The following is an 11630-nucleotide window of genomic DNA, read 5'->3' as shown; positions in this document are numbered from 1 at the left end:
GGCCGGACAGCCACAGATGGGCCCCGCGGCCCTCGCTGTGTAGCCGAGACACGCGCCCAGCGGCGCAACCCGCTGAGTCACGCTGAGACAGGCGGCCCCGCCTCTGCGCAGGGCGGGTCCCTCTGCTGCGCCGGCCCCCGCTGACGAGCGCGCGCGCGGGCTGGGCGTGGCCTCCCGGCGCGCTCTCCGACGTGGCTATATAAGGCGGCGGCGGGGGCTGCGGGGGTTTAGACCACGCGACCTAGACAGACCCGAGCCCCGGGGGTTCCTGCTTCAACAGTGTTTGGACGGAACCGCCGCCGCCGCTCGGACTCCCCCCCCCGCCTCGACCCTTGTATCCTCTCGGCTCCCGTAGCAGCAGCAGCAGCAACAGCAGCGCCATGTCCTCGTCTCCATCCCAGGTGCGCCAGAACTACAACCAGGACTGCGAGGCGGCCGTTAACCGCCAGATCAACCTGGAGCTCTACGCCTCCTACGTGTACCTCAGCATGGTGAGTGCCGGGCCGGGCCGGGCCTTGGCCGCGTTACTACTGCGGGAGCGGGGGGGGGCGCGATGGGCCGGGCCGGGCCTCTACCAGGCGCCTCAGCCGCGCGCGGGGGCCCGGAGGGAGCCGGGGAGGAAGCGCCGAGTCTCGCCGGGCCTGGGCGCTGCGGCGGCGCCGCCCCCCGCGTTCTCGCCTCCTTTGTTGCCGGGGGGCGGGGCGGGGCGGCGCGGGCGGGGTCAGCCTTGCCCTCGCGGCCTGCCCCGCTCTCCCTTCTCCTCCCCCGCCGCCGGGGGACTCGGCTCCGAGCGGGCTCCGAGGCGGAGCCGGGTGACGCAGCGGGCCCGGCCCGGCCCCGGGAGCGGCCTGGCCCGCAGGGGAGGCGCCTCCTGGCTGAGCCGCCGCGGGCGCGGCCCGGGTTTATCTGCGCGGCGCAGGCAGCTGCCCCGCGGGGCTGTTCCCGGCGCCGGCCTGGGGCTGAGGCCGGAGCGGAGCCTGCTGGCGAGGCAGCTGCCGCCCCTGGGGTGGGTCCCTCGCCCAGGGCCTCTTTCTTCTGGTGGGGGTGGGGCGCTTCTCTCTGTCGGTGGGCCTTGACTATCCGTGTGTTAAGGGTTTTCTCCCTGCCGGTGAGGCCGCGTACTGCGCCGAAGACGGTAGGCTCACAGCCCATAAGTGTCTCTTTAGCTCCTCAGTGATGGACTCAAACTCTCTGGTCAGGGATGCCCCTTGAGGCAGAGAGAGAACTTCAAACTAGCCTTGATAGTAGATGGGAGTGTTTGGTGTACTTCTGAGGTGCCATATGAATTGCCACAACAGCACTAGAAACTTCACTCTTGGATTAGCAGATACTAGAAAGATTCAGACTCGCTTGGCATTTCAAATCAGAGGAGAGCAGGGTTGTGTATTTATTGCTCCCTTCAGTTGTGAATTGACCTCAACTAAGTAGGTGCCTACTGCTCTGTACAAACACTGTAAACACCGATCCCTTGTACTGCTCTGTACAAACACTGTAAACACGGATCCCTTGACTTAAAGTACTGCCAAATGCTCACCTCTAGTCATTTGCAGTGACATCAAAGTTTTGTTATACTAGTTTTAGATTAGCTTTATCACCTGCCCAGTGGCTTATAAAGGTAATGTCTCTTGCAAGAAGAGCACATTTTGAGAAGCTCTTTAAGGGTCACTCTGCAATCTGCTCTGAAGTAGATCAGACTCTGGTATCTTTCCAAATGTCCCACTTCTGGTCATATGATCAGACTTCAAAAAAGCACCAAAGTGTGGTTAAGAAGTTAAAGAACAGGACATGCTTTTTAACATCTGACCTAGAGAAAACAAGATGTTAGAGGAATATAGCACTAGGTCCTGTACAGAGCTCAAAACATAATCCAATTTAGCAAAAAAAACAATGTCAAAGTGATACTTGTTTATCATTTACAAACATATTCATTTCTCCAAAAGTGAGAACAGAACTTTCTACAACTTCCATTCTAAAAAAGGGCTAAGTAAAGCACAAAGAAGTATCTGGCCCAAAAATGTGTTCAGATAGTAAATGGCCATCTTAAGCTGTTACAGGAGCACGATACTGAACTGTAATCAGTATCAACAGCTTGTTCCCAATACAGTAAAAGCTGTGGTATCTGGCACTTTACCAACCTGAAAGCTCTAGAAACCAGCATTTCTGATATCCATTAAAAGTCCAGTTGGTGCAGAGCCGACAGGCTCCTTACCTGGCTCCACATGTCTTCCCTGAAGTGGGGACATGTTCCTGCTGCTCCTATGCAGAAGAACAGCCATTGGAGGCTCTGGGCACTGCCCCTGCCCTGAGCGCTGGCTCCTCAGGTCCCATTGGCTGGGAACCAGTGGGAGCTGTGCCTGTGGGCTGAGGCAGTGTGCAGAGCTGTCTGGCTGTGCCTCCTTGCTACGAGCAGCAGGGACATGTGGCTGCTTGTGGGGAGCTGCCTAGATCTGGCACCCCAAAACCCTCCTGTGCCTCAACCCCCTGTTCTGAGCCGCTGCCGCCACCTCCCACACCCAAACTCCCTCCCTCCATTGGTAAGTATTACTCTAACTTAACCAGCATTTTTGACTAACCAGCATGCGCGCGCGCCCCCCCCCATTCCCCCAACTTCCTGGATAACATTTTTACTGTAGTAGGGGTGTATAGCACTTCATACATGCTAAACTGATCTCTTCAGCTTCTCTTCCTTTCTACTGTCAGATTTTTAAAGTATGGTGCTCAGAAGGGATACAGTTCGGCCTGGGGGGAGGGGGAGGGGTTTGAACTAAGATTTCTGTTAACTCCCCGTAAAGTCAAACTGGCTTCCCACCTCAGGTGAAGAGGTGTGCAGGGGTGAAATGGCTGGGCATGTGTGCACACAGTCCCTTTTAGGAGCACAGGTATCAAGTTGCAATCTGCTATAGAGTGGAAGTTACGCCACATCCCAAAGCCTGCTAACTTGACAGCTCCGGAATGAAGGGAACAGTAGGAATGACCGAATTCAGTTGATTATTAAGATCTTCGGTCTGGGAGCCTGTGAATGCAGAAGTCTTGATTGTAGTATCTGAATTTTGTTTTCAGTCTTTCTATTTTGACCGGGATGATGTGGCTCTAAAGAACTTTGCCAAGTATTTCCTGCACCAGTCCCACGAGGAGCGTGAGCATGCTGAAAAACTCATGAAGCTGCAGAACCAGAGGGGCGGTCGCATCTTTTTGCAGGACATCAAGGTTAGCAGCCATGCTAAGGAGATGCCTCAAGGGCATAAAGTGCAGTATGGTAACTTCCTCTTCTGGCCTGCTCCCAGGCTGGAAGAGAGGGGCTATGAAAGCCAGTATGGGCAATCTCCTCAAATGTTGGCTAACAAGTCACTAGTAGTGTAACAGTAGGCACATAGATATCTTGTATTTTATGAACTTGTGAATAGGCACTGGGGGAAAAAATTGCAGTGCAGAGATCTGGTAAAAACAACCATCTATGATAGTTTGATACTGGTACTACAGTATTTTTAATCTCCTAGTATGTATGTCTTTCCTGTGATACACAACACATTTAGTCTAAAGATGTACTCAGAGCTGGTTTTACACTGTACATGAAATAACCACCTTCCCATGCTAGTCTCTTGCAAATCATATCAACTGGAGCTCTCCCTCAGCTCAGCTTCTGTTTTGTCTTGCCACTGATGTTAGTCCTCTTTAGATTCATGGTTGCTAGGGAAACCCTAATATCATGGTGTTTCCAGTGGTGTGCTATGCCTTCCCTGCAGAATCCCATGGGAGTAGATTAGCTAAGAGTCTGTAATCAACATATCCAGACTGGCTTAGTGGTGGTTTTGTATCAGCTATGTGGTATAGAAATGACTCTTTAAAGAGGTTCAAAATGCTTCGTTGAGAGTCTCAAATTTAAAGTAAAACTAATAAAGGCATTCAGGAGAATCTTGCTGCTAGAAGCAACTGAACTGTTCTATGTTTTTACATATCCCCAGTGCTACAACAGGTGCTCTTGAGCATCAGTCTGGTCAGAAGACTGCATGTGTTGCAAAGCCTTTCAGAACACCAGTAATTACTTAACACTACTATCTTCACTTCCTGAATAAAATCACGGGTCAGGAGCACTGGCCCTTGCACAACAAATATTCTGGTTTTCACTTCCTCACCCCTTCTTTTGGAGACCTGGGTTGGCTTAAAGCAGTGGCTTATCTGGCTGAAGACCAGATTTCCCTGTAGTACTGAGCTGCTGGTGAGTTGTCTCATGACACTTAATTTTCAGGCTGCACACTAGGTCACTTTCCCATGTATAGAAGCTTCATTTCTTGAAATTTACATAGAGGATTGATCCACCAAACAAGGGTAGGCAAAACCCTCCACTGATCTAGATAGTAAAGCTGTCACCTGTACATATGTGGCCTTATATTAGCAACTGTTGCTAATGTCAGACCTTCTCAAGAGAGACACCAATAAGATCACTTTGGAGAGATGCTTAGATAATGTGGCGCTAATAAAATCTTGGATAGATTTGGGACTCTTTAAACCAGGTGAACACTTCTGTAGTCTACACAGATTGTTCAGTACTAGGCTGCTCTGGGGTTATATAGATTCTTGAACAGCATCTCTATACTGCCACTATGGTAAAAATATTCCTAACTAATCTGGTAAAATGGACCAGATTACTGGTGAGATTACTGGTTCTGTGGATGAAGGGAAAGCAGTGGATGTATTGTTTCTTGACTTTAGCAAAGCTTTTGACACGGTCTCCCATAGTATTCTTGTCACCAAGTTAAGGAAGTATGGGCTGGATGAATGCACTATAAGGTGGGTAGAAAGCTGGCTAGATTGTCAGGCTCAACGGGTAGTGATCAATGGCTCCATGTGTAGTTGGCAGCTGGTATCAAGTGGAGTGCCCCAAGGGTCGGTCCTGGGGCCGGTTTTATTCACTATCTTCATAAATGATCTGGAGGATGGTGTGGATTGCACTCTCAGCAAATTTGCGGATGATACTAAACTGGGAGGAGTGGTAGATACGCTGGAGGGGAGGGATAGGATACAGAAGGACCTAGACCAATTGGAAGATTGGGCCAAAAGGAATCTGATGAGGTTCAATAAGGATAAGTGCAGGGTCCTGCACTTAGGACGGAAGAACCCAATGCACAGCTACAGACTAGGGACCGAATGGCTAGGCAGCAGTTCTGCGGAAAAGGACCTAGGGGTGACAGTGGACGAGAAGCTGGATATGAGTCAGCAGTGTGCCCTTGTTGCCAAGAAGGCCAATGGCATTTTGGGATGTATAAGTAGGGGCATAGCGAGCAGATCGAGGGACGTGATCGTTCCCCTCTATTCGACATTGGTGAGGCCTCATCTGGAGTACTGTGTCCAGTTTTGGGCCCCACACTTCAAGAAGGATGTGGATAAATTGGAGAGAGTCCAGCGAAGGGCAACAAAAATGATTAGGGGACTGGAACACATGAGTTATGAGGAGAGGCTGAGGGAGCTGGGATTGTTTAGCCTGCAGAAGAGAAGAATGAGGGGGGATTTGATAGCTGCTTTCAACTACCTGAAAGGGGGTTCCAAAGAGGATGGCTCTAGACTGTTCTCAATGGTAGCAGATGACAGAACGAGGAGTAATGGTCTCAAGTTGCAGTGGGGGAGGTTTAGATTGGATATTAGGAAAAACTTTTTCACTAAGAGGGTGGTGAAACACTGGAATGCGTTACCTAGGGAGGTGGTAGAATCTCCTTCCTTAGAGGTTTTTAAGGTCAGGCTTGACAAAGCCCTGGCTGGGATGATTTAACTGGGAATTGGTCCTGCTTTGAGCAGGGGGTTGGACTAGATGACCTTCTGGGGTCCCTTCCAACCCTGATATTCTATGATTCTATGACCATAGTTCAGAAAGGTAACTTGCCAAACTTAAACCTTCAAAGTCCAGTGTCTTGGTTCCAATGAGATTCTGTTGAACTGAGTGTCTGTTCTCTGCCCTGCTGCCTCTGATGGTAGCTAAGTTGTGGTATGGGGCCACCAAGTGAACTTAAGTTAATTAATAAACTTAAGAACTAGGGGCCACCAAATGAAATTAATGGGCAGCAGGTTTAAAACAAATAAAAGGAAGCTTTTTCACACAGTACTCGGTCAACCTGTGGAACTCCTTGTCTGAGGAGGTTGTGAAGGCTAGGACTCTAACAGGGTTAAAAAGAGAACTAGATAAATTCATGGAGGCTAAGTCCATTAATGGCTGTTAGCCAGGATGGGTAAGGAATGGTGTCCCTAGCCTCTGTTTGTCAGCAGGTGGAGATGGATAGCATAGGAAAGATCACTGATCGTTCTCATTAGGTTTACTCCCTCTGGCGCACCTGGCATTGGCCACTGTCCGCAGACAGGATACTGGCCTGGATGGACCTTTGGTCTGACCGAGTATGGCCATTCTTATGTTGTGTGCTTTCTCTTTCCTATATTAGAAACCAGATCGTGATGATTGGGAGAATGGGCTGACAGCAATGGAGTGTGCCTTGCACCTGGAAAAGAATGTGAACCAGTCACTCCTTGATCTGCACAAGCTGGCAACTGACAAGAATGACCCTCATGTAAGTGGAAGCTGAAGCTGTGATTGGAATGTGGTTATGCAAGCCTTTAATGATGAAGGGTTTGGGGGAGGGGGGCGTCCATGCAATCTCTGCAACACATGCTGGAATTTGCCCCAAACCTGAGGAAGGGGTAAAATTCAGAGTGGAGCGTCTTCCTTTGAAGGAGGGCAGCCTGTATCTTAGCCCCTTTCCTACAGTTAATGTAAACATCCACTCAGTCCTATGAAAAACATTGACAGAACTGATGGGTTGTTGAATTGGCTGATAAACCACTGTGGTGTGCACATGGGTGGCATTAGGCTGTCTTGCAACCCTTTACTCCAGTTGTGTCTTGAGGGAGCTGGCTTTTTTTCAACAGCAGAGAACATCTATCTGAACATATTTCTGGAAAGCTGACTGAAAATAATGCTTAGAGTGATAAATCATAGAATATCAGGGTTGGAAGGGACCCCAGAAGGTCATCTAGTCCAACCCCCTGCTCGAAGCAGGACCAATTCCCAGTTAAATCATCCCAGCCAGGGCTTTGTCAAGCCTGACCTTAAAAACCTCTAAGGAAGGAGATTCTACCACCTCCCTAGGTAACGCATTCCAGTGTTTCACCACCCTCATAGTGAAAAAGTTTTTCCTAATATCCAATCTAAACCTCCCCACTGCAACTTGAGACCATTACTCCTCGTTCTGTCATCTGCTACCATTGAGAACAGTCTAGATCCATCCTCTTTGGAACCCCCTTTCAGGTAGTTGAAAGCAGCTATCAAATCCCCTCTCATTCTTCTCTTCTGCAGACTAAACAATCCCAGTTCCCTCAGCCTCTCCTCATAAGTCATGTGTTCTAGACCCCTAATCATTTTTGTTGCCCTTCGCTGGACTCTCTCCAATTTATCCACATCCTTCTTGTAGTGTGGGGCCCAAAACTAGACACAGTACTCCAGATGAGGCCTCACCAATGTCGAATAGAGGGGAACGATCACGTCCCTCGATCTGCTTGCTATGCCCCTACTTATACATCCCAAAATGCCATTGGCCTTCTTGGTAACAAGGGCACACTGCTGACTCATATCCAGCTTCTCGTCCACTGTCACCCCTAGGTCCTTTTCCGCAGAACTGCTGCCTAGCCATTCAGTCCCTAGTCTGTAGCTGTGCATTGGGTTCTTCCATCCTAAGTGCAGGACCCTGCACTTATCCTTATTGAACCTCCTCAGATTTCTTTTGGCCCAATCCTCCAATTTGTCTAGGTCCTTCTGTATCCTATCCCTCCCCTCCAGCGTATCTACCACTCCTCCCAGTTTAGTGTCATCTGCGAATTTGCTGAGAGTGCAATCCACACCATCCTCCAGATCATTTATGGAGATACTGAACAAAACCGGCCCCAGGACCGACCCCTGGGGCACTCCACTTGACACCGGCTGCCAACTAGACATGGAGCCATTGATCACTACCCGTTGAGCCCGACAATCTAGCCAGCTTTCTACCCACCTTATAGTGCATTCATCCAGCCCATACTTCCTTAACTTGCTGACAAGAATACTGTGGGAGACGGTGTCAAAAGCTTTGCTAAAGTCAAGAAACAATACATCCACTGCTTTCCCTTCATCCACAGAACCAGTAATCTCATCATAAAAGGCGATTAGATTAGTCAGGCATGACCTTCCCTTGGTGAATCCATGCTGGCTGTTCCTGATCACTTTCCTCTCATGCAAGTGCTTCAGGATTGATTCTTTGAGGACCTGCTCCATGATTTTTTCCAGGGACTGAGGTGAGGCTGACTGGCCTGTAGTTCCCAGGATCCTCCTTCTTCCCTTTTTTAAAGATTGGCACTACATTAGCCTTTTTCCAGTCATCCGGGACTTCCCCCGTTCGCCACGAGTTTTCAAAGATAATGGCCAATCGCTCTGCAGTCACAGCCGCCAATTCCTTCAGCAGTCTCGGATGCAACTCGTCCGGCCCCATGGACTTGTGCACATCCAGCTTTTCTAAATAGTCCCTAACCACCTCTATCTCCACAGAGGGCTGGCCATCTCTTCCCCATTTTGTGATGCCCAGCGCAGCAGTCTGGGAGCTGACCTTGTTAATGAAGACAGAGGCAAAAAAAGCATTGAGTACATTAGCTTTTTCCACATCCTCTGTCACTAGGTTGCCTCCCTCATTCAGTAAGGGGCCCACACTTTCCTTGGCTTTCTTCTTGTTGCCAACATACCTGAAGAAACCCTTCTTATTACTCTTCCCTGGTCATATGTCCAACCTTCCACTTCTTGTAAGCTTCTTTTAAGATCCGCTAGGATTTCACCATTAAGCCAAGCTGGTCGCTTGCCATATTTACTATTCTTTCGACTCATTGGGATGGTTTGTCCCTGTAACCTCAACAGGGATTCCTTGAAATACAGCCAGCTCTCCTGGACTCCTTTCCCCTTCATGTTAGTCCCCCAGGGGATCCTGGCCATCTGTTCCCGGAGGGAGTCGAAGTCTGCTTTCCTGAAGTCCAGGGTCTGTATCCTGCTGCTTACCTTTCTTCCCTGCGTCAGGATCCTGAACTCAACCAACTCATGGTCACTGCCTCGCAGATTACCATCCACTTTTGCTTCCCCCACTAATTCTACCCGGTTTGTGAGCAGCAGGTCAAGAAAAGCACCCCCCCTAGTTGGCTCCTCTAGCACTTGCGCCAGGAAATTGTCCCCTACGCTTTCCAAAAACTTCCTGGATTGTCTATGCACTGCTGTATTGCTCTCCCAGCAGATATCAGGAAAATTAAAGTCACCCATGAGAATCAGGGCATATGATCTAGTAGCTTCCGTGAGCTGCCAGAAGAAAGCCTCATCCCCCTGGTCCGGTGGTCTATAGCAGACTCCCACCACTACATCACTCTTGTTGCACACACTTCTAAACTTAATCCAGAGACACTCAGGTTTTTCTACAGTTTTGTACCAGAGCTCTGAGCAGTCATACTGCTCCCTTGCATACAGTGCTACTCCCCCACCTTTTCTGCCCTGCCTGTCCTTCCTGAACAGTTTATAACCATCCATGACAGTACTCCAGTCATGTGAGTTATCCCACCAAGTCTCTGTTGTTCCAATCACATCATAGTTCCTTGACATCACCAGGACCTCCAGTTCTCCCTGCTTGTTTCCAAGGCTTTGTGCATTCGTATATAAGCACTTGAGATAACCTGTTGATCGCCCCTCATTCCCAGTATGAGGCAGGAGCCCTCCCCTCACAGACATTCCTGCCTGTGCTTCCTCCTGGTATCCCGCTTTCCCACTTACCTCAGGGCTTTGGTCTCCTTCCCCCGGTGAACCTAGTTTAAAGCCCTCCTCACTAGGTTAGCCAGCCTGCTGGCAAAGATGCTCTTCCCTCTCTTCCTCATCTCAGTAGCCTGGTGACTGGCTGTGGATTCATTCTGATTCTTAGCTTAATATGCATCTAATAGCTGTCTCTAAGATACCCATGAAGCTTTGGGCTGCTCTTATGCATGGGAGGTAAAAGTAGCTGTGAATCCTGAATTCATGTCTGAAAAACTGCAGGTCTCCTGTGAATAATACAACTTTATGGAGACTCCTCACAGCTGGAAACTTAAACAGAATTTGGAGGGGAGTGGGAAGAAGTTGATTCAATGATGTAGGCACATGTGTTATGAAAATCTTCTGAGATTCCATTGTAGAAATTCAGGGGCAAGCAACAAGATCAGGGGATTGAGTAAATGCTTTTAAATGTACCTAGTTGCCTTTAGTTATTTTAAGAAAACATGAACAATCGAAGTATTCAAAGGGTATAAATAGTAAAGGTTAGAAATTTAAATACTACAGGAGGCTTCCATAGCTAGAAATAATGGAAGGTGAAAGTGACTCTAGCATAGTCTTGAGCTGTGGTGAAAGCTGCTTTGGAGTTGGTTGTGATGTCAGTATAAAACATCCTGATTCCAAAAATGAAACTGGTATTTATCCAGTAAACACAATCATTTCTGGTATCTAAGGGCTTTTGTGCACAGAGCTGTATGTGGAGTACAGAGGTGTGATTACTAAAGTACACTCTATTGTGTATTAATTAGTCTGTGTAGACCTTGCTGCTGCATACTAAAGATCTTGTTTGAAACAGCACACATTACAAAGATTACTGATTACAGTAATGTATACTGTAATTTTGTATGTACCTTAATGAGTAATTACAGGTTTCAGAGTAGCAGCTGTTAGTCTGTATCTGCAAAAAGAGAGAGTACTTGTGGCACCTAGAGACTAACAAATTTATTAGAGCATAAGCTTTTAAATTTGTTAGTCTCTAGGTGCCACAAGTACTCCTTTTCTTAATGAGTAAGGTATTCACACAAGCTCTAAAAACCTTAAAACTTTAGACAAACACAACTCAACTTACTAAAAATAAACCCTGAAAAACAGAAGCCCTATCAGTATACTACTGGGCACTGGGATGTGCCTATGTATAGGTGATCTGGGATCTTCCACTTAGAATAATTTGAGATGTTTTGGTGTCTCTGGTAAATCAAAGGCTTTTCTTCTCTGGTGGTTCAAGAGTATAACCCTGTCTTAAGGAGTGGGGGGGAGGGGCAGTTCTTTTTCTCCCCCCGAGGAAGAAACATGTAGTAAGAAATCAGCCCCCCCTCCGCCTAACACACTGGCTTAGGAGGTAGTTCCATGCTCCCTCTGGATCTTGGGTTCTGGCACTTTCCATTCTTTGATTCTGTCAAGGCCTCCTATTGGCTGAATAATAATACTGACTTGAGTTAACTGTCTTCTCCCCTCTTTAGTTGTGTGACTTCATTGAAACCCACTACCTGGATGAGCAGGTGAAGGCCATCAAAGAGCTGGGTGAGCATGTGACCAACCTGCGCAAGATGGGGGCACCCAAATATGGGATGGCAGAGTACCTCTTCGACAAGCACACCCTGGGGGACAGTGACAGTGAGAACTAAAGCCTCAGGATAGGCCACCCATGGGTTTCAGTAGGTCTCCTAGCTTCCTGCTCAGCAGTGCATGCATCTACTGTTGGATAATGTCATTCTGTACCAAAAAATCTCACCTTTGTTTCTTTGTGTTTGTAACACCTTACATCCAATAAAGTGACTTGTTTCAA

General features: G+C 48.4%; 1 protein-coding gene across 1 annotated transcript; it reads left to right on the top strand.

The window, feature by feature from the left end:
* Positions 1-210: 210 nt before the first annotated feature.
* FTH1 (ferritin heavy chain 1) lies at positions 211-11630 on the top strand. Its single transcript, XM_084631911.1, has 4 exons — positions 211-491; positions 3061-3207; positions 6426-6551; positions 11305-11630. The coding sequence occupies exons 1-4, from the start codon at positions 381-383 to the stop codon at positions 11467-11469; spliced, it is 549 nt and encodes a 182-aa protein (XP_084488037.1). The 5' UTR covers positions 211-380; the 3' UTR covers positions 11470-11630.

Source organism: Lepidochelys olivacea, assembly GCF_965140295.1.
Source record: "Lepidochelys olivacea isolate rLepOli2 genome assembly, chromosome: 6".
Taxonomy (NCBI): Eukaryota; Metazoa; Chordata; order Testudines; family Cheloniidae; genus Lepidochelys; species Lepidochelys olivacea.
Note: the sequence above shows the minus strand (reverse complement) of the source record. Positions and strands in the feature narration are given on the sequence as shown.

Excerpts from the sequence above, each read along its gene's own strand:
- FTH1 (XM_084631911.1), top strand. The coding sequence starts at position 381 with ATGTCCTCGTCTCCATCCCAGGTGCGCCAGAACTACAACCAGGACTGC. Across the intron at positions 492-3,060 it reads CCTACGTGTACCTCAGCATG|TCTTTCTATTTTGACCGGGA; the intron begins GTGAGTGCCGGG and ends TTTTGTTTTCAG. Across the intron at positions 6,552-11,304 it reads CTGACAAGAATGACCCTCAT|TTGTGTGACTTCATTGAAAC; the intron begins GTAAGTGGAAGC and ends TCCCCTCTTTAG.